General features: G+C 46.6%; 1 protein-coding gene across 1 annotated transcript in view; it reads right to left on the bottom strand.

Moving 5' to 3' along the window:
• Positions 1 to 27658, bottom strand: part of RBM6 (RNA binding motif protein 6) — a 58033-nt gene that overhangs the window by 6462 nt on the left and 23913 nt on the right. The window contains 11 exon segments of the mRNA XM_086619054.1: positions 87 to 176; positions 1249 to 1401; positions 2079 to 2170; positions 3120 to 3180; positions 3746 to 3788; positions 4300 to 4397; positions 5135 to 5295; positions 5817 to 6068; positions 7152 to 7220; positions 8306 to 8366; positions 10015 to 10089. Of these exon segments, the coding sequence (XP_086475180.1) occupies positions 87 to 176; positions 1249 to 1401; positions 2079 to 2170; positions 3120 to 3180; positions 3746 to 3788; positions 4300 to 4397; positions 5135 to 5295; positions 5817 to 6068; positions 7152 to 7220; positions 8306 to 8366; positions 10015 to 10089 (1155 nt within the window).

The following is a 27658-nucleotide window of genomic DNA, read 5'->3' on the forward strand; positions in this document are numbered from 1 at the left end:
TCTGAAGCCCTGGGTATGCTCTAGTTTAGCAGTTCATTAGCTGCTCAGACTCAACTGGGGAAGACAAGTGCCATGCAACACCTTACCAGGCCTGCAGTCTCGTCCTTTTTCACAGAGGGAGGCAATGGCTTTTTGAAGACATCTTCTGCAAAGAACCTCTCCTCTCCAGGCTCATTCTGAAAAACCCAAGATTGGGCATTAGGCCATCAGCAGCACAGGGGTCAGAGATCGCACAGAGCAGCCGGGAAGCCACTTCTGAGCATCCACAGAAACCAGGCAGTGGGAAAAATGATGGAAGGATTTCTACTGGAGACACTTTCACCCTCCATTCAGACAATACCATGTTTCTTTTAGGTCAGTGCCCTTGAAAGAAGGCATGCTCCATACCAGATGAAACCCCTTGGCTGGCTTGGTACCAACATCAGGAACAACTACACCCTTTGGGTCCCAACTGCCCAGGGCTGGTCATGCCACAGAGCATATCCAGGCAAGGAGAAAAACAAATTTTCTGCATTCGTGGCTCAATCAGTTCTACCAACTCTCCTGGCATTCCTCAGGCCCAGTCAGTGTCACAGCACTGCTGTGGACGATCCTACTCCAAGCATCCATGTTCAAACATCACTTTGGGCAGCTACTCCCAGCCAGCAGCTCCCCGCCCTGGCGAGACAGTGTTTGCTCGCTGGGAGCAGCACTAAGGGCACTGTCCCAGGACTGGGGCTGGGCTCTGGGAGGGACCATACAGGATGTCCGTCACAGACTCCTATCTGCATTCGATCTCAGTTCACCTTTGCAGCCCATCTGCACCGGCTGCCTCATCTTCCTGCCTCTCTGTGATGTTTGGAGGGGACAGGAACTGGGTTAGGGGAGAGCTGAGTCTCTGTTATTATCTGACTTGGTACGTTTAAACATCTCTGCTATTTTTCTGTTGGCTCTGTTATAATAGCTGGCTGCTTTCAGCAGTGTGACTGAAATGTCTCAGTTACCTGGATGTTTCTGAACCTATTACCATAAAGATGGAATGAGAAGCCCTGACTTAATGTCACAAAAAAAAAATTTCAGGAGCTTACTCACACCTGGCCAGATAACCACCACGTTTCTGGCCTGCTGGTAACCCCATGTATTTCATCGTTTTCTCTCATTGTCCTTCCCTTTTTGAATCCTCTATAAATCACTCTCTATTTTCTACTCTCTCTTACCTCAGCCTCCTGGCCTCAGATCTCTGACGTTCTGATGCCTGGAGGGATTTACCTTAGCAGGAGTATTTTTCCCTTTCTCCTTTTTGTCCCTATTGTCTCTGCTGTGTTGCTCCTTCCTTTCATTCGTCCGTTCTTGGCTTCCATGCCGCTGTCTTCTGCTCTCGGTAGGTGATGAGTCAGCTTCCCGGTCTATCGTGACTTCTCTCTGAAAGAGGCATTTGGAACACACTTAGCCAAACCCTTGCCATCTTCTTTCTTATTGGGCTTATTGTCCTGAGGAGACCAGCACAGCAGAGCCTCAGAGAGCTGAGGGCAAAGGTTTCAGAACTTTGCTGGGGCAGAAGACAGTCTACCACAGCCAGGTCATCAGAGCACTAAACTGCCTGCCCAGAACACCAGCATCTCCAGCAGCAAGAAAACAAGATAGCAGTCTCAGAGAACCTCTGCTGATGGCTCTTTTTTGGCATCCTTGTAAGTAGCGCTGGCTGGGGTCAGGGCCCACAGATGAAAACAGAGCTCTGCTGTCCATCCTTTAATACAGAGAGTCACACACCACATCTCTCCAGTAAAATCTAGCAAGGATGCTCTGCCTGTAAGTCTACTCAATAGAGAGGACCAAAATCCCTCCAAAGGCAGGGCTTCAAAGGTCAAAGAAGCATCTATGGTAGCTGGTTCAACACATGGCTAACAGGTTCCTAGTCTCTCATTAAGGTGATACTTTGGAATGTTGATCCCTTTTACAGAGGACTGAGTGAGAGAAACAAGGTTGCCTCTATACTGCCCTACGCTTCCCTGTCTTCAGGATCTAGCTGCAAAATCTCTCCAGAGAAAGGCAGTTTGTAAGAACATATTATGTGCAAAGCTTCCTTCCCATGCACTCACCTGAGTCCTGGGGTCATAGTATGTCCCAGCTATGGGATCGTAGTAATTCCCAGTTTCAGGATCATAAATGTATGTGGACACGTCGGATGGAGCTGAACAGAGATACAAGAGTTAACATCACAATCTTCCAAAGGCAGAACTTGCCTTTCACAACAAAAACATGAGCAAATATTACACTGGTCAAAGGATCAAGAGTGGGAAAGGAGAATTCTTCTCTCCTGGCAAGAGAGGTATGAGTATCCTCACATCACTCGACCTACATCTTCTGTTCTTTAAGGAGTAAGAAGGGAGACAGGTTTTCACAATTCTTCTGGTTTAGGACTCTGGCAAAAGTTCCACATCAAAACACACTTACGGGGGCTGTGCTGAGATCACCAGACCACAACACTTGAGCAGACAAAGATACAAAATTCAGTAATTTCCCTAAGAACGGAAGGCTCTGTGTCCACCCACCCCTGTGAACAAGGAAGATCTGTGCTTTTTCAAACAGTCTCCTGATTAAAGTGATGACGCTCCCCACATCCCTTCTGCCCCGTGGGTGTACGAAAGCTCTCAACATGAAGGGGGAGCAAAACTGTTTCTATAGGAAAAGGCAAAGGCCTTAAGGGTAGGCCCATAACATGAGAAATGCTTCTTATTTCCAAAGTGTCATTAGACAGAGCTCAGCAATACTACATACAAGTTAGTAAAGCATTCAGGAGCGTTCTTCCAGCTACTGGCACTGATGCATAAAGTGTATTTTCTTCTGTCTCATCTAGTAATTGCCAGGCTGATTTTCTCCCATCAGTTTACGACAACAAGGAAAAGCATGCAGCAAGTTTCCTTTATCTGCATGTAGTTTTGCACAGTAAGAGTAGAGAGAAACACATCACCAGACAGGAAAATGTGACTAAACAAAGCTGGCAAAGGAACTCAGAAGTGGGTGTAGCAAACAAACCTACTCTTAGCCTTTAAAAATATTTTTGGGCTGATTTCTAGATGTCAGTGCCCTTTTAAGGAAGAAAAGTCTCCACAGTAAGAGTGAGGCAGAGCTTAACTTACACTGTGCTCTGGTGCGTCTCTGCGATTCGCCGCCCCTCCTGTCTCTCGCGCCCCTTCTGCCCTGGAGTAAGTGAACAACATAAACAGATGAGAGACTTTGACAAACATCATATTGCTTCTCCTTCCTCTCATGGCCCCAAAATTCAGTAAAACAGCTCATTTAGCTACCCTAAATAGCGCACAAGCAGACACAGCTTTTCATGTACAGAGCAATGGACAAGACCTCTGTAGCTTCTATAAATCTTTAAATGAGGTGCTCATGGCAATCTGTACCGAAGCCTCCAGCCCACTCGGTATGGGAAGAGCCCTGTGGTATAGTAACAAGAACCAGAGAAGAGACATTCACTCCAGGAACTGAGATCAGTTCTCAATTAGGTCACTCTGTAAAAGCATGGATTAGAGTAATCCAGCCCAGAACTCCCTCAAGCAGCATCTGCACTCTGACTTGCACTCCTATGCACATTACAAACAGTGTCAGTGAAGAGCACACTTGAGCATTATCATCCCGTCTTCAAACGCACTGAACTTTCAGCAGCCCAAAGGGAAAAAGCCAAGCAAAGTCAGGCCTATTATCCCTGGTGCTCCTTCCCTTTCCGGCCACCTGCAGGGAAGCTGTGCAGACCTACCGGGCCATAGTAGGAATTGTCTCCGTGCTCCCCATAGTCATTCCTGTTGAGATAAAGGTTACAGGTTAATGTCAATCTGGCTTCACATTAACCTCAGTATACTCAAAATGATCAGCAGGACCAATGAAGGCAGAAAGACCATCTTTGTGGCCGCATGTTGGATTGTGTCCATCCCAGTAGACAGAGAGACTTTGCAGATCACTGTCTCCAAAAGAGTTATGATCACTTTCTCTACCGTGTCTCCAAATTAATCTCCAGCAAAGATTAATCTCTCCAATTGCTTTTTAAAAAGCTGAACCTGTTAATTCCCTCATAATAGGATTTGATGGCTGGACAAAAACAAGAGGCTATGCAATATGATGATTAGTCCCACACTGCTCAATCACTAAAGCTTCTTCAAGCTCCGATGCCTTCAGCTCTCCAACATACTTTTAGGTTGTAGGAACATCTGTGCGAATTCATATGCCAACCTTTAAGCACCTGGTCTGACAACACAGCTGTAGCTTCACAGCACATCACCCAAAGGACAACCCTACTGCCTCAGCTGGCTATACCTTCTTCTCCCTGTAGCAAGATTCACTTCCACTGTGCGTCCATCAATGCAGATAGGAGGATCCAGATTCTGCAGTATCTTTAGCAACCTCAGTGCCTCCTGTGAAAGGAAAGGAGAATCTCGCATCCAAAAAGAAACATAAGCCAGTTTCCCAGATCTAGTCTGCCTGACAGGAAGCCTCAGTGCTTACTTGATGACCTAGTAGGACAGGAAACACAACGCTTTTGTCTAAATTATTAGCGAAAGGTACTTAGGATGCAAAAAAAAAAGGACAAATGCGTTGTTCGGTTGCCCACTTGTCCTATGACCGTTTTCAGCAGCCGGCTAGGGACTATATTCTCCTTGGGCTGTCGACAACACAGCACCGTGGCTGCTGCTGCCCCAAAGAATTTTGGTGAACACCCTCTGGACCAATGCCAAAGCACAGCTACGGAGTCTAGGAGTCACCCAGAACCAGAAAACATGAACCCTTAAACGTGGGACTGTCTGTTAATTAAGATTGTCTTCTGCAGACAGAAACCATTGAATTCAAGTTCCCAGCAAACAAAATACCTGTGGAAAAGGTGTTCAAGTTTAGGATGGTCTACAAATAAACACATTGAGGCAAGAAACTCACTCGGCATCACAGCTTGTGACAACGATCTTTGGCTCCTAAAGCCAGAGAGCAACAGCTGTATCAGATATTCCCTGTACCAAGGCAGACAAGCAGAAGAGAGGGCTCACTCCAGGACAGCTGCTTCATGAGTACAGCTACGTCTTATATTCCTGTGGTTTCGCTACCTCTACGGAGTATAGATGCCCACAGGAGGAGTGTGTGAAAGCAGGAAATGACTTACAGCATGTGAATCCAGTTCAATGAAGCCATAGGTCTGCCCCATCCGTCCAGCCTTGTTCTTCATGATGCGCACGCTGGATGTGGAGAGACGCACGTATGGGGCCAGGAGCCCCACAATCACTTCTGGTGGGGTGAATCGAGTAATACGCTTCAGCATGATTGCTGTGAAGCACAATGAGGGAGGTGGCCAGGTAAGAAAACGCAGTAAAAAAAAAAATTCAGATCTAAGTTTATCGTGACAGCACAGCTAAAACTAAACCTACTCAAAGCAACAGCATGGCTTCTTGCAGTTGAATCTGGAAGCCACCACTTTTTTTCTCTCCACTTTCCAAGGTGGTCAGAGTACCCCCTCCGATCACTAATCTTTCCTTCCCAGAAAAAACGGAGTAGAAAGTAGGTCCCTCCTCAGAGGAGCTCACTCCAGGGTAACTTCTGGCCTGAGAGACTTTTGCTGCTGTGCTAAGTTAACCATAACATCCTCAAGCCAGATTTCCCTAAATTAATTTTCCTAAAAGCAACTTGCCAGCACCTTTGGAGATGGACAGCCCACCATTACTTGATGCCATGGATTTGCACAACATGGAAACAGCCTCCAGAGGTTTTACTGAAATGCTGTGGTTTCTGCAGATGGCCTCATGAAGCGCAAACAAGATGAATCCAAAATTGGGCCCTGTGCCACTCACTTCTGCTTCCTCCACCATCCTGTGGTGTGGTTTCCTCTGCTTCTCTCTGAGAAGGCAGCTCCTGGTGCCGGTCCATGTCCTTTCTCTTCTCCTGTGAGGGCCGCCGCTCTCTCCCTTCATCTCTCTTCCTTGGCTCTTGTTCCTGAGGCTGACACTCCTGCTGCGGAGCAGGAACCGAGGGCTGGAGAGGTTGCTTTGGAGATCCTGGTTGTCCTGATAACTCTTGCTCAGGTTTTTCAAGCTTTGTCTCTGCTATTAGAGAGGAAATATGTACTAGTTCCACATGCAGTGTTTCAGCACATATTTTTCTTCTGCTATTTTCTGGCCACTGCAGCAGTGCCCCTTAGAAAAGATTAATCTGTTCTGCACTTGGCATGTTCCATGTCTTAACATTCTGCAGACATAAGGTGTGTAAAGACACTGCTCATCCTTCTGTTGCCTTGTTTCATGTTGGTCTCCTTTACCTGACCCTTCCTGTCATAAACAAGAGCCTTTCTGGCCTTCCTTTTAGGTCTAGCTCTTGCCTGGGCAAACGTGAATCAGGGATGGGCTTGGATATGTTCGTCCCATGTCCAAAACAATCTACATGGCAGTGATATCCTTACTATGCCTCAGGTACTCTTGAACACCCAGAGCCGAGCAATATCAACTAGTAACTGTCACCTTGTCTCTGTGCTAGAAGGAAAACTGGGTTCAGACTCCTATGATCACTCAGTGAAATGCATCATGATACAATCACTGCTTTTACCAGGTGCCTACTTACCAGACGAGGTAAGTATTATGAGTAAACACCCTGTCCCCCAGCCTAGCTACGCAATAGAATCAATCCCATCAAGGTTCTGTACTTGTAGGTCTCTGAAACATCTTCAAGAGAGATCCCTACCTGAGCTTCTAAAGCTGTTGGAAATGGAAGCCAAAGCTGTGGGGCTGCAAAGTCAGGCACCACTAACCATGTACCTGTTGCTGAAGCCTCTTCCACAAAAAGAAAGAAACAAGAGTGCAAGGTTTGGCACAGTGAAGCTCAACTCTTTAATGTCCCCCAGAGCACCTCCCTGCTCTCTTTCTGTTTGGGCAGCACAGCACCACGCACAACCATTTTGCACATAAATGTTGGGAAAGCTGCACGCTGACTTGCTTGGCTGTCAGCACAGCCCACATTGGACAGGCTCGTACCGATTTGTCTGCAGCGTGCAGAGTTTTGGCTACACTTCACGAGCAGAACCGAAGGTAAAATTTACACATGAAACCAGTCTGCACGTGCAGCTGTGAAAACTGCCCATGCAAATCACACAGACATGAGTGTGACCCCAGAGATGGGGAGAGCAATTCTCTTACCGAATTCTTGCTCAGCTGATGTGTCCTCTCCCTCAGAACCACCTCTGGACTCTGGGCCTGCTCTGCTCCCTGTAAGAGAGGCGTATTAAAACCCATTTCAAGATCATCAATCACAAAGCACGCAACAACCCATGCAAAGCTGTAGTGATGCCTGTATGTGCCTATAGAGTTGTTTTGTTTCACCCAGCAATTAAAGGAGGTTACCTTATTACACGTTCTCACAACCAACAAAACCAGGTCAGTAAGGAGCATGCACCACAATCTGTCTTCACAGCATCTTAAAGGCTCTGTTTAATTTTCTCTTCGGCAGTTTTATTACAACCCACAGTTGCGTTGGGCCAGCTATGCGAATTTTGCCTTCATAACGCTGACGGAGGAGCCCCGGTGCAAGGAAAGCACAACCATGGGGACAGCGCTTCAGTAAATAGAGAGTTCTGCATCAGCAGTTATTTTAATGCCCTTCTGCCTGGGCTATGCGGGTAAGAAACGCAAAACATCAGAAGTCTGCTCAAACATACAAAATCAAAGCTTACAGAGTGCCTGGAATACCTGCTTATCCCAAAGAAAGCAGTTCCTGAAGTGACTGTTTTGGCTCTCACGCCCTCCCACTCAAAAAAGCAAAGGTGTTGGTGGGGCGAGGAGAAGCTCCTGGAGAAGCAGAACTCCTCTCTATGCACTTCTTACAGTCACAAGGCGAGTTCAGCAATTCAAGTTCTGGATTCACTTCTGTTCTGAGAGCCTCAAGAGAATAACACTAAAAACATGCAGCTGCATCTCCCAAGGAAGGTGGGCTGAGGGGAAGCCATCTCACGTACGGCCAGCAGTACTAGCTCACAGCCCTGGAGGGGACACAACCTGTAACTCCGTGGATGACAGACAACGCCAGAGCAATAGGATGGACAGGCTTTGTGCAGTAAGACACCTCTCCACCAAGCCTCACAAGAACAGAGATCCTGGGAGCAACACACTCATGTGTAGGATCTTTAGCGTTGACAGGGAAAAGGGACTAAATGAAGCAAAACTAACGATCCTGCTACACAGTGCTCAGCTAGTCCACCAAGAGGGATGCCACAGGGAAGCGAGAAGATAAACTTACTTGTCAGGGCAGATGAAACTTTTAACCGACCAAGCACAGAGGGACCAGACATACTCACCATCTCTTGGGAGCTTGCAATAGGAGCAGGAAGATCTGTAGCCCACAGTACACACCTTACACTGCAATGGAAGATGGACAGCATGAGGAAGTCATGTTTTGAATGCCAGACTCTGCAGTGCTTTCAGAAAGTAACAGCCACGGAAAAGGCACAGCAAGAGCTTGAGAGACAAGATGGGTAAATGGCAGCAGGAGCCTTGGCCGGAGTGGAAGGGAAATGCTCCCATGGCTCAACTGGGATTGCCTTGGGAATAGGATTTTCACACAACCTCTGAGAACAGATTTGTTCACACCATGAAGGTACTTCACTAGTCCTTGAGATGAGACCTTCCGCCTCTCAAGTGGCGCTGGACCAAAAAGCTCCACGCCAGGCACCATACTGCTAGCCATCCTGGTGCTTCAAAGGATCCAAAGCCACCTTTGTATTCTCTAACCTCAACTCACTCCTAAAGCAGAGAAAACTCTTTATCTGGGCTAAAGAGTCGACATTGATGTAATTTGCTGCACAATGAAGAGAGTCAATGAAGAGGTGCCTGCTAACCAAGAGGTAGAGCTGTACAGGTGCGGATGGTTGTCCCACCCAGAGCCACCGTGGAAAGAGCCACGTGCCCTGTCTTCACGGCTCTCTCCGAACACAGCATTCCTAACTTCCTCTTCAATCTTTCTGTAAATGCATCGCTTCTCTTTCATACCTCTTTTTTCCCCTCTAACTGAAGCCCTGCAAATGTTCTGGGGCACAAGGCAGCTCTTTCAGGCCACGCTTACACACAGCAACAGCAGGGACATACGCTCCAGCTACTTCTCATTGCACTGAGAGCTGGGGTGAAACCACTGCCTGAAACTCCTGTCTCCACTTGATGTCCGGAGCGTTGCGAGCACAAACGAGATGTCAAACAATGACTCTGCTGGCACCTGGAGTGCATCCAATTAGCCTGGATGAGGGTCTTTGTAGCCCCGTGTGATCCAATGGTCAAGGTGGGAGTCTAACCAGAACTGATCCCCTTCCTGCCCTGTGGCAATCTCTTGGTCTGCAGTCAGTGGGAACGCAGGCTCTGTTCCAGCGCTCCTCCCCACCCTACTGCAGCCGATGGCACCTGTTCTGGGAGAATCACAGGAAGGGCATGGAAACAAAACTGACCCTTGGGCAACTGTGCCTCCCCAGAAATGGGCCAGGCCCAGTCTACTAACTGCTGCCTGGGCTTGGACTCGTTTCCATGCTTCCTTCCCCGCTGCACTTACTACACTCAAATTTGGATCACAGGTTCCTGCGTGAGACAGAGGGGTGGTTTGCACTGTTACACTGGTGAAAGCTCTGGTTACCTGGGCAGTGAATACACTTGCGGTTACACACGTGAACCAGAGTGAAAGCCTTTCCCATTCCAGTTGGCAGAATCACTGTCTCATTTTGGTTTTTAAGGAGAAAGCATCCACACGCTATTTTCCCCACATGTTAAAAGGGAACCACTGCATGGGGATGAAACTGCTCTGTGCATAAAACAGCTACCTGTACCAAAGCAACATGCGCTCTTAGGTGGTACCAAAAACAAGGCAGGGAAAACTGTAGAAGTTTAGGAGAGGCAAGAGGTTCGGGACAGGTATTACCGTTAAGGATCTTCAGCCACTGAACAAATATCTAAGGCTCTTCCGTGCTGCCACTGCCGTAAGAGTCAGCAGGGGAAGCACAACACGGCTCTCTGGTTGCATACTTACACGTTTGCAGCGCCAAAACTCTGGGCACGGAGTGTACTCAAGGGTCACTTCTTTGCCACCGATCGAAAGAGTTCCCTGTTGAGACAAGGGGGTGAATGACGAATGTGCCCAGCACACGCAGATTACTCAGAGGCAAAGAAACGGGTTAAAGCTCTGGTTCCTAAAGGTTTGGCAAGTGAAACGGGGTGAAAGGAGGAGAAAGTCTCCTGGTTCAGTTAGCTGGAGCTTTGCCATGGAAGTGGAAGGGAAATTGCCTGTGCCCTGCGCTAGCATGGGGCTACAAAGCTGTGTGTTAGCTCCGGAGGAACTAGGCAGAAGAGGTTTTGCCACCTCCCAGGAAGAGCAGAGACAAGGTCACCAGAGCACGTGAGGGTTTTGTCCGCTTGCTGGAAAGGGGCAGCTGGACAGCCTCCTTCACGCCAGCCACTACCAGGCTGGCCTCAAGGCAGTTACTTGAGGAGGAACACAAGGAAAAATGCCACTGAGGTGAGAGAATTCTTGTATTTGAGTTTGTCTTCATGTCACTCATGAAACCTTGGCTTTCCTTCAGGGAAGCTTGCTAGCACGTGGCAAAGCCACTGGCTCCGCAGCCAGTCCTTGGTGGAGTTGGCTTTGAGCACCTGTACAGCAGCAGCAGAGGAGCTCCACTGCCTACAAAGACACGCTGCTTTCAGCTCCATGCGTGATGCTTTGGAGAGATGTCAGGAGCCCAACAAACCCACAAGCTTTGCTGAAACACAGATGATTTAAGGGTGAAATGAAGTCGTAGGTGCAAGTTCCCCAGCTCCTGCCCGGAACATCCCAAGAAAGCAGTGAGCAGCGAGGATTCCTGGCGACTCTCACCTGCCGTGGACAACAGACCATGCCTGGGCATGCAGGATGTAGGCTGAGCCACAAATGCACAGAGCCAGGAGACATTTCATGTCACTGGAGGCACTGCCAGACCACGCAGTCCATATTTCCCAATACCACAATACAAGACTCGGTGACGATAACAAGACTCAGTTCCAGGTCCTCCAAGACCCAGCACAGCAGCTGTTCTTCTGGCCCACTGCTGGATGGTACAGACAGCTGCCAGGGAGCTGTGAACAGCCTCGAGCTATTCTGAGGACCTCTCATGAAGTCAGAAGCTTCCCAGGTAGTCCGACCCAGTAGCCTAGTTACACAAGACCCCCCAGAGCAAACCATGAACATGAGAAAACAAGTTCCCAGAGTTACTATTCAAAAGTCGTGATACACCCATGCATAAATTGCTGTGCACAATGTGACGGAGATGCTAGGGAATACGTAAAATAGGGGGGAAGAATTCATGGAGGGGAATCACTCAAGTGACGGTACAACAATTCTTTAACCCCTATGAAAAAACGCAGCAGAGAAAGTTGGAGACCAAAGGCACTGCTCGGTAAGGTCAGGTGCCACCACCACCCCCCAGTAGCTGGCTTTCTATGGTCCTTTCCTACCAGGTCCGTACGTGTTGAACACTTCAGGGGTTTCTGCTCTGCCACCCAGCTGTTCAAGCGCTGCTCTCCAGCATGGATTTGCCTTTGCCTTACAGAAAGCTGAGCCATTCTGAGATCTTCCTGAGGGCTGGCATGTGCACCCAGAGCACAGTGATGCAAACTCAGATGCAAGGAAGCTCCTCGGAGTCTATTCACAGTTGTGAGTACTGCCTACTTTACATGTCCAGGAGAAGGTTTGCACCTTCTTTAAGGCATGTGAGGAAACACAAGTGAGAAAGACAGGGAAGTGGAAATCAAGGCTGTCCCACTGGGACTGTTGGTCCCTCTGAGATGGATGTGCTCCCTCTCCCAGGCAGGTCACCCATCACATCACATTACACACTCAAGAGACAGGTGGTGCCAGGAGAGCAGGCTAGAAACACCAGCATCTGCCCCAGGACCCAACAAGCACAGGCAGGGAGAGAAGGCAGGGTGCACATCCTCACAAGCAGAGCTGAGGCCACTCCGTGAGCCGAGGAAAGTCCTCGGAAACAGCAGCTCTGCAGTAGGCAGTTGCAGCCCTGCCTATGAGCTCAGGAAACAAGAACTGGATTTGAAGACACTTCCTCTGGTAGGGCAACGCATCACACAGCTTCATCCTCCTACCAGCCACTGAAGATAAAACTTGCCAGAAAGCTTTAAGATTATTTTTGGTTTTACGGAAAATGGTTTTTAAGTGCATGTGCTGCTGGTCTCTACTGCAAATTCAGTTCTCGGAGACTGCAGAAAGTGTCACTTGCATAATTACTCCCTAATTTCCTTAACACCCTGCTGATTGCCTGCTCACTTTTTCACCAAGCTCTCTCTTACTGATTTCTTCTTGATAAAGTAATTTTCAAGGTTGCAATCATCATTTAACACACCAAAATGAGTCCTTCATTTAGGACCCACACTGTCAGGATTCAGTGACTTTAAATTCCTCATTGCCCCATTTTGTTACTAGATTCCATCCCAAATATTTTCAGAACCTTTATTTCCTCTGTCAGTGCTTATTCTTTTTCATCTATATCATCTTCCTTTTCTCTGCCAAACGTTCTGGATAATACTCTTAATTTTCAGTTCACTACTTTCAGTTGAGCAGATCTTTGTGAAATCACAAAGATCATCTGAGAATTTCAGGGAACAGTGCTGGGGAAAAAAAATAAGGTAAGTCTAAGGTATGCCACATGTACTGTCTGGTCCCCAGGCAGTAACAATCTCTTCCATATTCATGCATTTTATCCTGGACGTCTCTCACTGACTCACTTGCACTATGCCCGTTAATTCTCCTCGTGGATTTTCAACATCCTGCACTTCTGAGCAGCTTGGCCTTTTCTTTCTAAATCAGTACGCTACAGAAATGTCTCTCTGGTCCTTCCAGTCAGGAACCTCCCCCTCAAAACTAGCAGTAAACACACAGTTGACTCACCAGTGAAGGGTTTAAAAGACAGCACAGCTCTGTTGGACTAGGACACCGAGCTCTCAGCCATGGAAATGCCTAGATTTCCAAGAGCACGAGCAGCTTCTACTGCTTTTTTCTGAATTGCCAAAGTCATCAAAACAGAGCATCAGGATTTTACTGCTGGGAGCAATGATTTATGCTACTGTTCAGTATCTTTCAAACGCAGTTATACATGTTTTTTCGCTTAGAGGTCTGTTGGAGATGCAATCCAGGATGCCAGTCTAAGCAAAACAATTCAGTACAAGCCATTTCGGCTAAAGCTACTAAAAAATTTGCATCGTCAGGAATAACAGCCAATGGCTTAGTATGCAAATATTACTGTCAGTAGACTCTGATCAACTGAGCAATCCCATCATGAGGTGGTCCTAGAGAGCGACTCCATGAAACTGTAAAGCCTGTCTGCAGAAAGCAGACACAGAAAGTAGCAATGTCTCGAAGCCCTTTGTTGAGTAGGGACAAACCCCACAAGAACACAGGTTACTTTAAGAGAGGGAAAGACAAAGGGAAAATCCCTTAGCCATGATATCCACAGGTGACAAAATCCTTCCAAAAGCACTTTGGAGACTGCACGTCAGCTGGCCACAAGGCTTCGGCCACAAAACTCCAGTTTTACTAGAGCAGTTTCCACATTCTTTGTCCCCAAAGGCAGTTAAACCAGAAGCATTAAAAGAATATCAGTAAGATCTAAATGGTAAAGGTAAGCCTAACTGTAAGGAAAAAAAAAAAACAGACCACACTCCGAGCACACGAAATGCCCGATCACGAGGCTGGTTTTAACTCATCTGAAGTTTTGCCTCTTTGCAATCGTACTACTGTAGCCGGGAAAGAACTCACCTCCTGCTCCGAACAGAGCTCCGCGGACTCGCAGGGGCAGAAGCTGTGCGTGCTGCCGAGCAGCGCAGGTACGGGAGCGCAGATCGCTTTGATCACGCTTCCTGGGGAAGCAACGGAGCTACTGCCAGGGCCAGGAGACAGACTGCCGCGGGTCAGGCATGGCACGAGGTACCCGCTTCAGCTGCTTCTCTGTTAATTAGCATTTACAGTTGGCATGCTGGTATTTTTCATGCTCGTTGACAGCCTTCTAATGATGATGACTGGAGGTTGAGGAGGGGGAGAACTTGCCAAAAACATATTTCTAAGCTCTCCAAGACCGAGACGACAGAAGAATACAAATCATCAATGTCAAAGTTTTTGCTAACTGTTTCTCTGAAAGAAATTTAGAGCATCCAAGAGTGACCTAGAAAATCTGAAACGTGGAGAGCTTTTGGAGCACGGCACACTCTCTCAAATCAAACCAGGCTTCTGCTTTAACTGAGTTGGCCAAACATTAAAAGCTTCAGTTAAATCTCACTTTGGAGCCTCTTAACAATGAGCTGACAGCTCTCCAAGTATTCCACCCCATGGGTCATGCTTCAACAGCTACCACAGGAGCTGCCAAACCGCTCCAAGACATGGCTGTAGCAACCAGTGCCGCTGTGGATGGCTACAGAAGAAGGTGGAATGTGCTCAGCTCCTCCAGCGGGATGGTAACCGCATGCCACCGTCCCTTGTCACAAGAAAGACCATGGGTACCTGACTCCATGGAACAGCAATTGTCAGTCTCAGGTTTATCAATGACACACTTAGAGTGGCACGGGTCATTTTTGGAACAGAACCAAGTCTCAGCTCCAGAGCCCCTAAATCCACACGGATTAATAAGCCAAAGTTTTCTCCTTGGCTACAACCACAGAGCAGCAACCAAGGGAGTGCAGGAGGTGCCTGCACCACCAGCGAACCATATTCAGATCTCCTAAAGCAGCTGGCTCATGCACAAAACCAAAGACCACTTCAGCTAATTACTTCCTTATATTGTTCACAGTTTGATTAAATGGAAAGTATCCGTGCCATGAACTGACAGGTCCTGGTATCCTTCTTGCTGAGTAATAACCAAATCGGAAGACTGACATGGTTCCACATGTTAAAAATGAACTGAAAATATAACTTGCAAACAGATAAAAAATTCCATACAAAGATTATGACAAAAGCATGCTTACAGGCAGCACAACAAAGCAGTCACATTAAAATATCAGAATTAACCTCGTTTATGTGACGTTAATTCAGCTCTCATGCATATTTACTATAATTAGGATGGTTATTCAAAAATCATTATACATCCATCATTTAAAAATTATTTAAACCGATTAATGACTAGTGCTTATCGCCTTGGGGAGGCTCGGATAGTACCCTAGGAGGCAGCCTGGGAATGCAGAGGGAGCTCATGGTCCCAGCAGCACTTCCTAGAACAACGAGCTCTCACCATCCTCAGGGTATTTTCCAGTCCCGGCCTCCAAATGCACTGGACAGCACTGGGAGACAAGTGACTGACAGCAGAAGTTGGGTTACCCACTTGTGACCGCAAATCAGACTGTTTTCAGGTTTTTCTCCTATTTGAGTACAGATTATAAATGCAAATTTAACAACCCCAACCACACCACCATGTAAATTACATAATCACATCCTATTTCACTGCCATGGTCCTCATCTTTGTAAGATGAAAGGAAGAACACACAGAAGCTGGCAGAGAGAGCACAAGGCTCTCTCCCTGAAGGTATTCATCTTCAGATAAAGCAGACAGATGGGGTCAAAGACCAAAGGTCCCTCTAACCCACACATCCTCAGCTGGTGATGGAATTCCAGAGGTAGCAGCTTCCAGGGACGGAGCAGAGGGCCAACACCAAGACACCTGGGAGGATGAGAGACCAGCTGGATATATTTCAAAACATGATCATCTCAGCCACAGAAACTGGCTTCTCATCCCATGTTTCCCATATGCTGAAATTTTTATCTCCGGGCTTCATGGCAGCTGCCGTACAAGGGACTCAACTCTACAGAGCAACAGGCAGTACATCTGCTCACCTTTGACAAAAAGCAGATGAGAAAAGCTGTGAACCCACAAACCATCTGTAATTAAACATTTAGAAAACAGAGCATGATGCAGAGAGATGAAGAAACGCGAGCAATCCAGCCTGCTGCAGGGCATTGCGGCAATCTGGCATTTCCTAAAGGAACAGTAACTACAAGCAAATTCCTGATATAACTGAGACTTTCCCCAAGACTCTCAGTCCCCTTTTCCAGCTCCCTAATGTTTTGCAGCTCAGGGACTTCTTTTTATCCGCCTGATCTATCAGTGTCCAGTACACTACTGCTGACTAGTTGACAGCCAAAGCCAAAGATTCAAGATAAAACAGGGGAAAAGGATGGTCTGACAAGCAGTGGATGCCTGGGAATGGTTACATCACCCAGTGGATCCAAACAACCTTGCTGTGTATTATCAAGTCTCTATCAAGACTAAAACTGAGATGAATCTTGCACAATAGTTGTGTTAGTGGTCACCTGGAAATGAGGATGTTTGGCTCCTGGGCATCAGCAATGCTATGGAGCTGAAGAGCACGTGGCATCATCTTGAAGCATTTAGCAGCGAGGCATTCACCTCAACAGCAATCTGACGCCAATCAGCGTGGCATGCTCACGGCTCATGGTCTCCAAGGTCAGAGGAGGCCTGAGACTGAGAGCCCAAAGATGACACCATCAATCCTGAGTTAACAGAACATCATTTCAGGCACATCACTGACGGGCATGTTAAACAAAATTGACGCTAACACAGAACTGAGGCACTAGGAGGATAACTTAGAGAGTCCTAAAGATGTAGTAGCTAAATATAACAGACTAAGATGCTATCCAAGGATTATTTTATCCCAGATAGCACTCAGTGCCTCGTTTTCAAACTCCTTTCATACAAAACCCATTACCCACCTGCACTGGGACCATCCACTGTGACATACAATTTTCCATTTCTTGTTGCTCCCAAACAGCCCTTCCCAGACTCCCTGTCTGCCTGGTTATCCAGGTCCTTTGTCCTTTAGCAGAAGGTACCAGTCTGCATCCTCTAAGTACCTTATTTCCACAGACACCCCATGTAGCCTGCTGAGACACCTCCAGTTTTCTTCCTACGATTTCTAAGTTCCCTGGATACCAGCCATACTCTTTTTAAGCAAGTCCCAGTATCTTTCTATAATTCATCTCCCCCCACTGACATCCTTCTTGCAAACATACACTGAAATTGTGTTTCAGACTATGACAGCTCTCTACATTTTGTTGCCTGGATTCTGAACTCCAATTCACTTCCAAGTTAGGGCTCTCAAAGTGCATATCTTTTAAACAGAGCATTTGCTTCACTTGTCAGTACACTCAGTCCTGCTCTGAGAACACCACCAAACAGTCGGTACAGGCAAGCTCCCAATTACGGCTCCAGGAAGGATAACAGCAACGTGTCGCAGCCTGAAAAAACACACAACGTGCCTACGACTTCACATGCTCTAGGGCCAGCTTTGGGTGGTAGGTGATATGAATGGCTTTCTGCATTTCAGCCTTTAAGGAGATTTCAACACATATGAAAGTTTTCTTTGATCCGGTGGAGCGAAGTGGACCTTCTATCTGCCACTGAAAGCTCTGACATCTCCCTGTCCAGCTAATTCTAACCTCCAGCTTCCCTCACTCCTCTGATGAGGGCACCGTGCAGATCAGCGTTATAGGATCACTGGAAAAACGTGGAAATTTTGAAGTGAAAGCTTTTCCTATACAGTACAAAGGGGTCAGAAGAGCATTTCTAGAGCTCAGACAGTGAGAGTCTGGGAGCATCAGGAAATAACAGCTCCAAGGGGAACAAGTTCTGTGCTCTGGTGTTACTGGCTCCACTCCCATTCCATAGCTAAAGAGGAAGCATGGATGTTAAGGACTTCTTACAGGGTAAGCTAAGAAGGTTATGCAGATCAAACACTTGTTCCAGTCCCCAAAAAAGTATGAATCAGGTTGAATCCTCTATTTGAAAAGCACACTTAAACTATCAAACCTTAAGAGTATTTAAATATTTGGCATATCGAGTATCATTATTCATAGATGGCTCTAGGGAAGGGTCCACATGGCTCTGCCTCATCTATATTCCTCTTCTGATTCATCACCATCTACTGCCTGGACACTGTGTTTGAACAACAGCTGCTTCAAAGACTCCCTTTGCTCCCAAGGCAGGGATTTCCCTCCCACCTCCAAAATACTGCTCTAGTGCCTGGACATGTTTCTCCATCCTTTGTTATACGGCTACCTTCTTCCTCAAAGGTCATCTCATCCTATAACGCTGTTAAACAATATAAAGATTAAGCACAACGCACTAAATCCACCCCAGGACCTTCCTGTGCATTTCCCCCAGGGGTACCTTACAATTAGCCACTGCCAGAAGGAAGCTGGGAGAACAATGAAGAAAGGCCCAGCTCCTTACTCACAGATTCGAAGCACAATATAAAAACATTAAAGAGCAATCCCAATGCAAAATCATGCTGGAAAAAAGTCAGGCTGGAAAGCTCTGCCTTGAAGGGGTAAATTTACTCCTAAACAATTCAGCCTGTTTGATTAAGCATTTAAAGACCCCACACCTAAACAAAAGTGAGTCCTTTTGCTGGAGCATGTAGCCACGGGAGCACACATCGATTCCAACACGGCTTGACCTACGTGGTGAAGGGAGCGCAGGATGTTCTGCGCAGCAGCGACATTCGCTAACACCACACCAAGTGTAAATGGGGAAGAGAGCAGTCCAGAGGGTCCCCAAGACATGCCTCCAAACTCACTTCGGCACCCACTGAATTAAGCACCCGGAGCCTTCATTGGCAAGGCTTTCTCTGCAGCCAGTGCTCAGGCAAGCTCCCTGCAGGACAGTCTCTCTGCTGAAAGGAAAAGACTCAAAAAACCCTGGGAAGAGGGAGAAGCTCCGAATGAAAAGGTTTTGTCCTTGGAGACTTCATTTCTCAACATCCCTAAAGTCCCAGTTAATGGCAAAAGTGGGTGCTTGACACTGACTCCCAAAGGGTAAGAGAAAGAACCCTGCCAGCAGCCTGGGGAAACGCACCAGCAGCGCAACACTTACCTGTGCTGTCTCAATGCCGATTCCCACACGTTGTCGTGACCTTGAGGTGGCCTGTCCGAAAGCTAAATCCAGATCCTTAACAGTCACACCTGGACAGAACCACAAGGCAGCTGGCACATCTTCAGGCTGGCACCTGTACCAATTTCAACATCTGAGCAGGTGCTGCCTCTTAAGAGAGCTCTTCTTAGAGGAGCTGATTTGGGAAATGGCTGCTTTAACCTCTGTGGTCAGTATTTGCCCGAGAAATCTGGCACAACGTGAGAACAGAGCTATGTGAGCCCTCTGGAAGGAAATGAGTTCTCCTGCCAGCCTGGCTTGGGTGCAACATAACACTAGTGGGTGTCACAGCTCCCCATCGGCCCCAGCAGCTCTTGCTTTACAGGGACACTGAGGTTTAAGAGGTTCATCAACTGCACTGCACAACATCCAGAGGTACATCCAGACCTCTCCTACCCGACAAATTCCCAGAATTGCTGAAGAAAGGAGCCTAGTGCCTTGTCAGGGTGCAAGAGGCAGAAGCAGCGACTCCCCTATGTGGATATCCAGGCTCCCAGGCTGCACTGGCTGACCTCAGCTCTCCAGGAGAGCCTGGCCAGACAGCTGAGTGTGCAGGAGAGTGTTCTAGAGAAGCACGCAGCGGTAGAGGACAAACACCCATCTCAGATGGACCAGGCACAGAAGAATGCCTTGTTGGGGGAAAAAAACCCAAACCACCTCAGGTCCCTTCTCCAGTGATATCATAAGTTGGGAAGAATCAATCAGGCTTTCAAAAACCTAGGATGATAAACAGTAAAATACCTTAGTCATCGTGTCACTACTGTACAGCTTCGCACCAGGAGACAGCTTCTTAGTGAGACTCCTCAAACTGATTTTACATGTAAGAAAATACATCTTGGGATTCTGAGGACTTCAAATTACTTTCTGTGTTAACTCTGCTCCTCAGATCCTTGATGGAAAAGCACATAAAATGTTTGCTCAGGCTGTTACTGCCATCCTGGTTCAACTCTGGTACATGAAGCCCATCTGAATATTGCTAATTTCCTGCTAAGATATGGACTGTACATCACAAAAACTAAAATTTCCCCTGCTGTCTATGAAAACAGGAAAGAATTACTTTCCTCCTCTTGTTCTAAAGAAGATAGTTCCAGGGATTTAAATACTTAAATCTCATGTTTTCAGCTTTACAGCTTTGACCCTCATTAAAAATGTATTTCATTGCATGACGCACTTGATTTTAGACCACTGTCCTTTGGGGAATCTACTTCTGGAAGCTGTTGATCTGTGGGAGACATAACTAACTGAACTTAAAGAAGACATGAAGCAATGGAGACGCAGAAGGACACTTGGATGCAACATCTGGTAGTTGTCAATGCATACACACAGTGCAAGAGTGCAGGAAAACAAACCTTAAGGCAGAATGCTACTTCACATCAGACATTTCCCTGAAACAAGTCCACTGCACGCTTTAGAGCTTCTGTCGCTGCAGAAGCTAGGACAAACTTTTCACGTCCCTCCTGTGTCGTCTTGTACAAAATGGCTTCAGGATTTTCCCCCCACTGCCCTCTTCTGGGAGCAATCACAGCCAAAGGCAAATAAGCTGGTCACACAGTGGTACTGAGGATCTCTCAGTTGCTCTCCTGTTCACAGACGCTGGGTTAAACAGGTTGCCAGATATGATGCAAGAAGGAGAGAGGACTGGGGGAAGTTTGTGCCTTTCCTCGGAAGCGCAGAGGGCTGCTGTCTGCCAGCACCTTCGGTGCTCTTCCACCTAACATGCCTTCTCGTCCTGCACAGATGTAGAATGACAGCAACGCTCCTGATCGCTGATCCTGTAGCACACAGCGTTTCTTGTGATCTCTATAGGTATTAAAGCTTTAATAAGAGTCTTGAAAATGCCCTGTGGCTTGCAGGGGAATGGGGTGGATAATAACTGTGTGTCCTTCTGTGTTAAATACCTGTTTCCTTGTTGCCTGTGATTGATGGATAATGACACAATAGCCCACTCGGGTGTGCCAGACCCCATTTTCCACATTAATCATGTTTCATTTCTAGTCAAGAATATTAACAGCCCAGTTACAGTCAAAAGGAAACAGAAATTCACACATAAAAGTTGCTGTTTGCAATAGCTTTGATCTCGCATCTTCAAACTTGAAACATCTGAATTTAACCTTTTCCTTGTGTGATTCTCACAACCCAAGCAGAAAAAAGCAGAATTCAAGGTACTCTTTTTGAATGTACCCTAATTCAAGGTACCCAAAATTCCATGATTTACATTACAAGGTCCAATACAAACTCAACTGGGAAGAAAATGAACGAAAACCCACATCTGAAGGGAATTTCAGCTCTCTCTCACTATTACAACCATAGTTTTGCAAAAAAGAAAAATAGTCTCTGCAGAAAAGCAGAGACCATCACTCTTGCAGAGAGGGAAGCTGTGCTTCTGCCTTCCTCAGCCCCAGAGAGCGTGCGGTTTGACATTTTTTTTCCAGACCCTAGATTCCCTTTTACCTTCCTGTTCCAGCAATCCAACATCAACAGTGCACCAAGGAATGGAAAAGCAATCACCACCGAGATAGCATAAAGGCATGAACGGACCGTTCTGATGCTGAAGCTAACAAAAACGACTCATCAAGTGAAAATTGCAACATTTTGGTATGCTGCCACTCATCAAAACAGTCCAGATGGAGTCTTAGCACTATAATCTGGCTCATATGCTCATAAAACATATCTGGTGTTCCCCTCGACCTTGCTGGGATCGGGCTGAGAAGGACTGTTGTCTCACTCGCAGAGACAGGTCTTGTGCAAACCATTATGGCAAAACTGTGACAGAAAACGGTCTTGCTTTGGAAATGAAAGTTACAGTATGCTCACCAAGAGGCCTTTATTCCTGTAAGCTGAACCCATATAGACAGTTCCCTCTCGCTGTCTCTGTGTTTCCTTTAAGTAACTCCAGTCATACCATCAGCATCATCCATTTCCAAGAGTACAGAGGGAATTTCTGATAGTGCATCTGCAGCGGTTAGTCACCGGCTTACTTAAAGGATGACTTCAAAAGCATCAAAGCAAATTAGTGGCATGAGTCCTACTAACTTTCATATAGGAGCTTGATCAAGGGATTTTACATCTTAATCCAAAATCACCTTCTGATCACGTATACCATCCATCAATCATGGCAACACACTATCTGTACTACGCAGATCATCCTTTGAAGCACTTCGATGCCACAATGATAAACACCTTTGAAACGGTTACACAAGAATATATTGAGAGTTTATACAGATCTTCATCCAAAAATCAACCAATCATGAATGTAAACACAACGAAAAACATACAACCTGTGAGGAGGAGCAGCCCAACAGTAAAATATTGCCCTCCATTTGAAGGTGAAACTGCACCAATACATAGCATCGGTGATTAAGATTTCCTCATTGTCACACAACTGTTCCACTAACACGTTAGGAGGAGAGGACCTGACCGCTACACAGACAGGGGACTGTCTGCATCCTGCACATGCACCCAAGGACTACTTCAAATCCTTTCTAGCTCAAGGCAAAATCTCACCTACAAACAAATTCAAAGGATGAGCGTGCGGGATGCCATGTCACCCAGGAAAACGCTGCACGTGTTGACAATGACTGAAACAAAGCTACTTCCACCAACGAGTGCTCTGCAACACAACTTCAGCCCTACAGAAGGGGCAGAGAGCAGATTCATCTGTGGCACACGATGCACTTCATGTTCACAAACAAAGTTTTTCAGGTACCCCCATTTTTACAACAGCCATGCTGGGCATGACCAAAGGTCCAGCTGCCCAACAGTGGTTCCTCGCTTTGAGCCACCAGCATAAGGAGTATCCACCCCCATGTACCTTTGGATGCTCCGCAGCAGCACGCAGCACCCAACAGGAGTGAGTGATGCCCTGCAAGTACTGGTGTATCGCATCATCCAGACAGGGCAGGACACTTATCTTGACAACACTCATGGACCAAGTTATTTAAACAAACTTCAGGAAATCACAATTATTCCTTAACATTTGTGAGCTCAAGCTCCTGGTATTGTAATACAGCATCTATCCCAACAGCGAAATACTTGCTTAACAAGGCATTTGAGATCTACAGGGAAAGAAGGGGCATTTCAGAAATATTCCATCACACATATTTGTCAATGTCAACTGGCAAATAAACCCCAACAACCTCATAACCAGAACACAAATGCCCAGGGACCAAAGGGAGAGTAGTTTCAGTTTGGAGAAGGCTTGGGAAGGATGCTTCACCTGGAACAACCTATTTATACAGCAGCCCAAGTGAGCTTCAGTACATGGAGTAGATAATTCTGGAATATACAGCAATGTTTGAGTCCTGAGATAACCTTGCTGGGCCATATTCCCCCAGGAGCAACTAGAGATGCGGTGTGCTCCAAGCAGCTCACCCAGAACCTGTCCTCTGAGACGATCCCATCACAGAGCAGCAGTTTAGCAGCAGCAATAACAAAGCATACAGTCCTCATCACATGGGTAAGGTGAGGCTGAAGGAAAAAGGGGGACAGGATTTTGGAATAAGAGCAGGGAGGCGGAGGGACATGGCAAGCTGGGATCACACAAGTAGAACAAGAAGATGCAGCTTCACAACTCTTCCAGCTAAAAGCGCACTTATTTTAAAATACGTCAGTTAGCACGGTTTGCTTCCGGAGTCAAGGCAGGACAGAGCTGCCAGGAAGAAGGTTGGAGTTTTTTATCCAGTTAGGGCTAGGAAAAACACACTGATGGGCAGCTACCACTGGCTGAAGGAAGAATGCGTGAAGTCTTTGGCAGAAGATCTCTTATGACCTCCTGTGCCAAAGGAAGAGAGACTAAGAGGATTCACACAGCTTGAACAGTCGAGACGACAGAAGAGAAGGCGGTCCAGAGAAGTATTTTCAGTACCAGATTTTTTTGGCAGTTACATTTTTACAACAAAGGACATCCTTCTCTGCACAAGAAAGGTCTCTGTAGCACACAGAGATTAAGTCAGTCCTTCCGAACAGGAAAGCAGACAGTGCGTTTATCACAACATCACTGCAGGATATACACACCTACACCCATGCACCCAGCCCTCTCACAGGTCATCGCCGGCAGATCCAGCTGCTTACTCACAGCCAAGCCTCTGCCCAGCACCAGGAGCCTCCCACTGCAGGCTTCCCCATGGATCTCAGAGGCTTACAACTCCAATTAAATGACGGTACAATGCAGTGATTAGTGAGACACCAGTGGGACGAACAAACAATTGACTCAACGTGTCAAGCCTCAGTGATGTAAGACCAGAGTGAGCTCATGACATGGTCACACACTGAATCAGACACAAAAAACCCAAATCAGCTCTGCTGCCTGGAAATCCACTCATCTGATTACAAGGTAGCCTACGGAGGGAACTTTCCATAGGTCACTTGGATCATAAAAATTCCTCCAGAATGTGCATGGTTCCCAAAGCATTAGGGTGTTCATAGAAGCAACACTGCCTATGAACACAAGCCTTTCCCCTCTCTATACACACACTCAAAGTGGACGATTCCAGAAGGTAATTCTAGAAATCCACACAATCAATAGCAGGACAGGTTTAACAGGGAAAAAGAAGATGTGTGCTAATGATACAACCTGAGCAAAATCCACACACCTAAAATACAACAAGAAAAGCAAAAGGTAATGCCAGCTGACAATCCAAGGAGGACATATCAAAAGCAAGGCCACCTCCAGCACTCTTAGCCCAACACGCAAATGGATTTCAGTGTATTTGTGGACGCGCTCAATTGTCACCACCACCTGCAACTGCAGGATAAAGCTAAAGGGATGAAGTGAGGTTGTCAAGCGAGTAAACAATGGATACCAGACAGCCCATGAAAATACACTTGAGGGAGGTGTCATTTTCCGTTACACGGGACACTTTGCAGATTCTAGAAAAAAACAACAGAGGCTCCAACTCAGCATATCCCACCAAAAGGAAAACAATTATTTCTGACGTTTGGACACACATTTTCCCTGACAAATTGCAACACACTCCTTGCACCACAGGCTTCAATAAATACTCCAAGGCTACAAGTCACCCTCACCGGAGCAGATGTGTTCTCAGGATAACCACAAGCTCCTTCTGTATTTAACTGGGAAGCCACACCGAGTTGTGAATGGTTACTGTGAATGTTTTCAGGACAGAAAGTCCTAAGCTTTGGCTGCTTTTCGCAGCATCTTGTGTATTTTAACACCAACAGCTACAGTGAAAAGCCTGTGAAGTCTGATCTGTACCAGAAGCTATGCTCAGATTAAATGCAGAAAAGCACTGCAGTGAATGGATAAAAGGAGACAGGCTCAGAGCAGGAGAAACGCACAGCTGACGCTTCCAGTTGCACAGTGGTGGGATGTGCACAAGTGAAGTGAGCACCCTCAAAATCCAGGAAGAATCTCTCTTACCCTCTCCAGCAAGAAACAAGCAGGGAACGGAGGTATCGCTGCGCTCGGCAAGCTGAACCAGGACCGCGCAGCACTGCAGGGGAAACTGCCCTCCGGAACGTGCCAGTCTCAGCACAGGAAGGCACAACAGCAAGTCTTGGAACGACCACTCTAGCACACGCCTGGAGACCTCCACAATAATCCACTAAGTACGTACTTTTAAAAGTTCATGCTATAGCTCTCCCATTTGCCCTCTTACTTAAGAAACAGAAGGAAAGGATTACAAAGATGTTAGTTACTAGCAACAAAAGCTAGGAAATATTCCCGCTGCCAGTGTTGCTAAGTTTGAGGCCTGAGAGGATTTGGAGACAATACTAGATAAGTCAGTCAAGATTAATAATTTGCTCCTAAGCTTAAAAAAAAAGCTGCTTCTGCTTCCATATGTACAACAACCAGCTCCACTCCTCAGTTAAAACAGTAAAATATCCAGGCAGCAGAGACAGGATCTCTCCATTTCTCATTCACCTGCTTTCATGATACACGACAGCACACAAAGGGCACTTCACTGCCCGCTTGACTTTCTTGCACCAATAACAGGTTTATTACATGTGTTTCTTCTGAAGGCAGAGGAGGAGTGCAAGAGAGAATTCAGGTACTCAGTGGGATTCCAATGCATACGGAGAACAAGAGCTGTGGGATGTATTCCCAAAGTTGTCTCCCAAGAAGCCAAAATGGTGCCCCAAGACAGGAATGCTACAACATGACGGGCTACGCCAACCCTTGATGCAAAGAAAATGCAGTAAGATTAATGCCACACCACGCTACAACCTTTGAAATGAGAATGAAGGAGGGAAAGATTATTTAGGAGAAACCATGTGACTTAGCAAACAGAAACCCCATTTTCCATTCCAAATACTTGTGCCTCCCCAAAGGAAAAGCAGCTCATCACAGCCAGAAAAGAGGTCTCCTCTCACAAAACCCAAACAACATCTAACTTGTAACAAAAGATCAACAGGAGCATCACAACCATCAGGCTGCCACAAGGGCTGCACCTGGGTTCTGCAAAACAACTCAACGGTCCATCTGCCGTAGGGGGCAAAGAGCCTCCCAAAGGCAGCGGGAGAGCGGGCAGCCGGCACCCAGCTCAGCCAAACCTGCCACCCAACACCTCTGTGCCAGCCACGCCGGCAGTCCCTCACGCTTCGCATACGTTAGATGGGACCCTTTAGCTGTAACAACTTGCCAACGCGACAATTGACACGGCAAAGCGATTAGTAAGGGGGGGTGTTTTCGTTACGTTAGCTGTGGCAATTGACACAAGTGGAATGAAAATCCCCTAGAAAATTAGGGCAACATAGAAGAGGGACGTTTCCTTATCACGATGTACTTAACAGGAAGCCCCCTCAAATCTCAGTGGTCACATACACCTGCTAGACTTAACTGAATAGGGGGAGTTGGACCTGGTAAATCTGTAGTTAGCAAATTTGGTAACGATCTGAACCAAGTGCTGGTCTGGGCTGAGTAAAAAAAGCATTTTACAATACAGGAATTATAAAATATAGATGTGTAGCATATTGTTCTTTAGGCAGGGGCAGTTAAACAGGCATTAAACATCATAAAAAACGCTGTCTCTGCAAAAGCTATTTATTTCCAGCCTACAGACGACTAAGAAAGAGGCAGGTTGACTAGTGAGGGGTTAGGATGTCACTGTGGGCTGACACTGCTATTTATGCTCTCACAAGCAACTGAATTTGACAGATAGGTGATAACCTTCCCAAAATAACTGAACTATCAAAGAATCTAAGTCCTAGTTAACACAGGTTTTGGTTTTTGCAGCTTGTAAAAATGCAGGTTAATTCTCAGTCTAAGGAGATGATCTTACAACTCTACTCTGGAAGATATTAAAATGGGGTATCTATTGTCTGAGGACAACTGAATTGCATAACTTCCTTTCTGAATATCTATTTGGCTTTTACTGAGAACTTAAAAGTCAGCTCCCTCCCTTGCAGCAGGTCAGATACAAACCTTATTACCTCTCTCTTCTTAAAAAAAAATAATTTAAATAATTAGAAGGCCTTTTGTTTTCATGTTCCATCAAGAGCAACACAGAGAAGTTAACCTATGTCAGGCAATCTAGAGGTTACAACTGTCCTGACCAAATTCATACAGGTTGGGTCACTCCAAGCCAAAAAGCACGTTTCTTGTTTCACTAATTACAAACTCCGGTAGCTCTACTACAAGACAGTGAAGATTGGAACATGCAGGCTTTGGAGGTGATCCCTTCAAACTGCTTCATCATCCAGGTTTCCTCTCCACACACACAGAGCCATGTATAG

This window comes from Tauraco erythrolophus, chromosome 12 (genome assembly GCF_009769465.1).
Source record: "Tauraco erythrolophus isolate bTauEry1 chromosome 12, bTauEry1.pri, whole genome shotgun sequence".
Taxonomy (NCBI): domain Eukaryota; kingdom Metazoa; phylum Chordata; class Aves; order Musophagiformes; family Musophagidae; genus Tauraco; species Tauraco erythrolophus.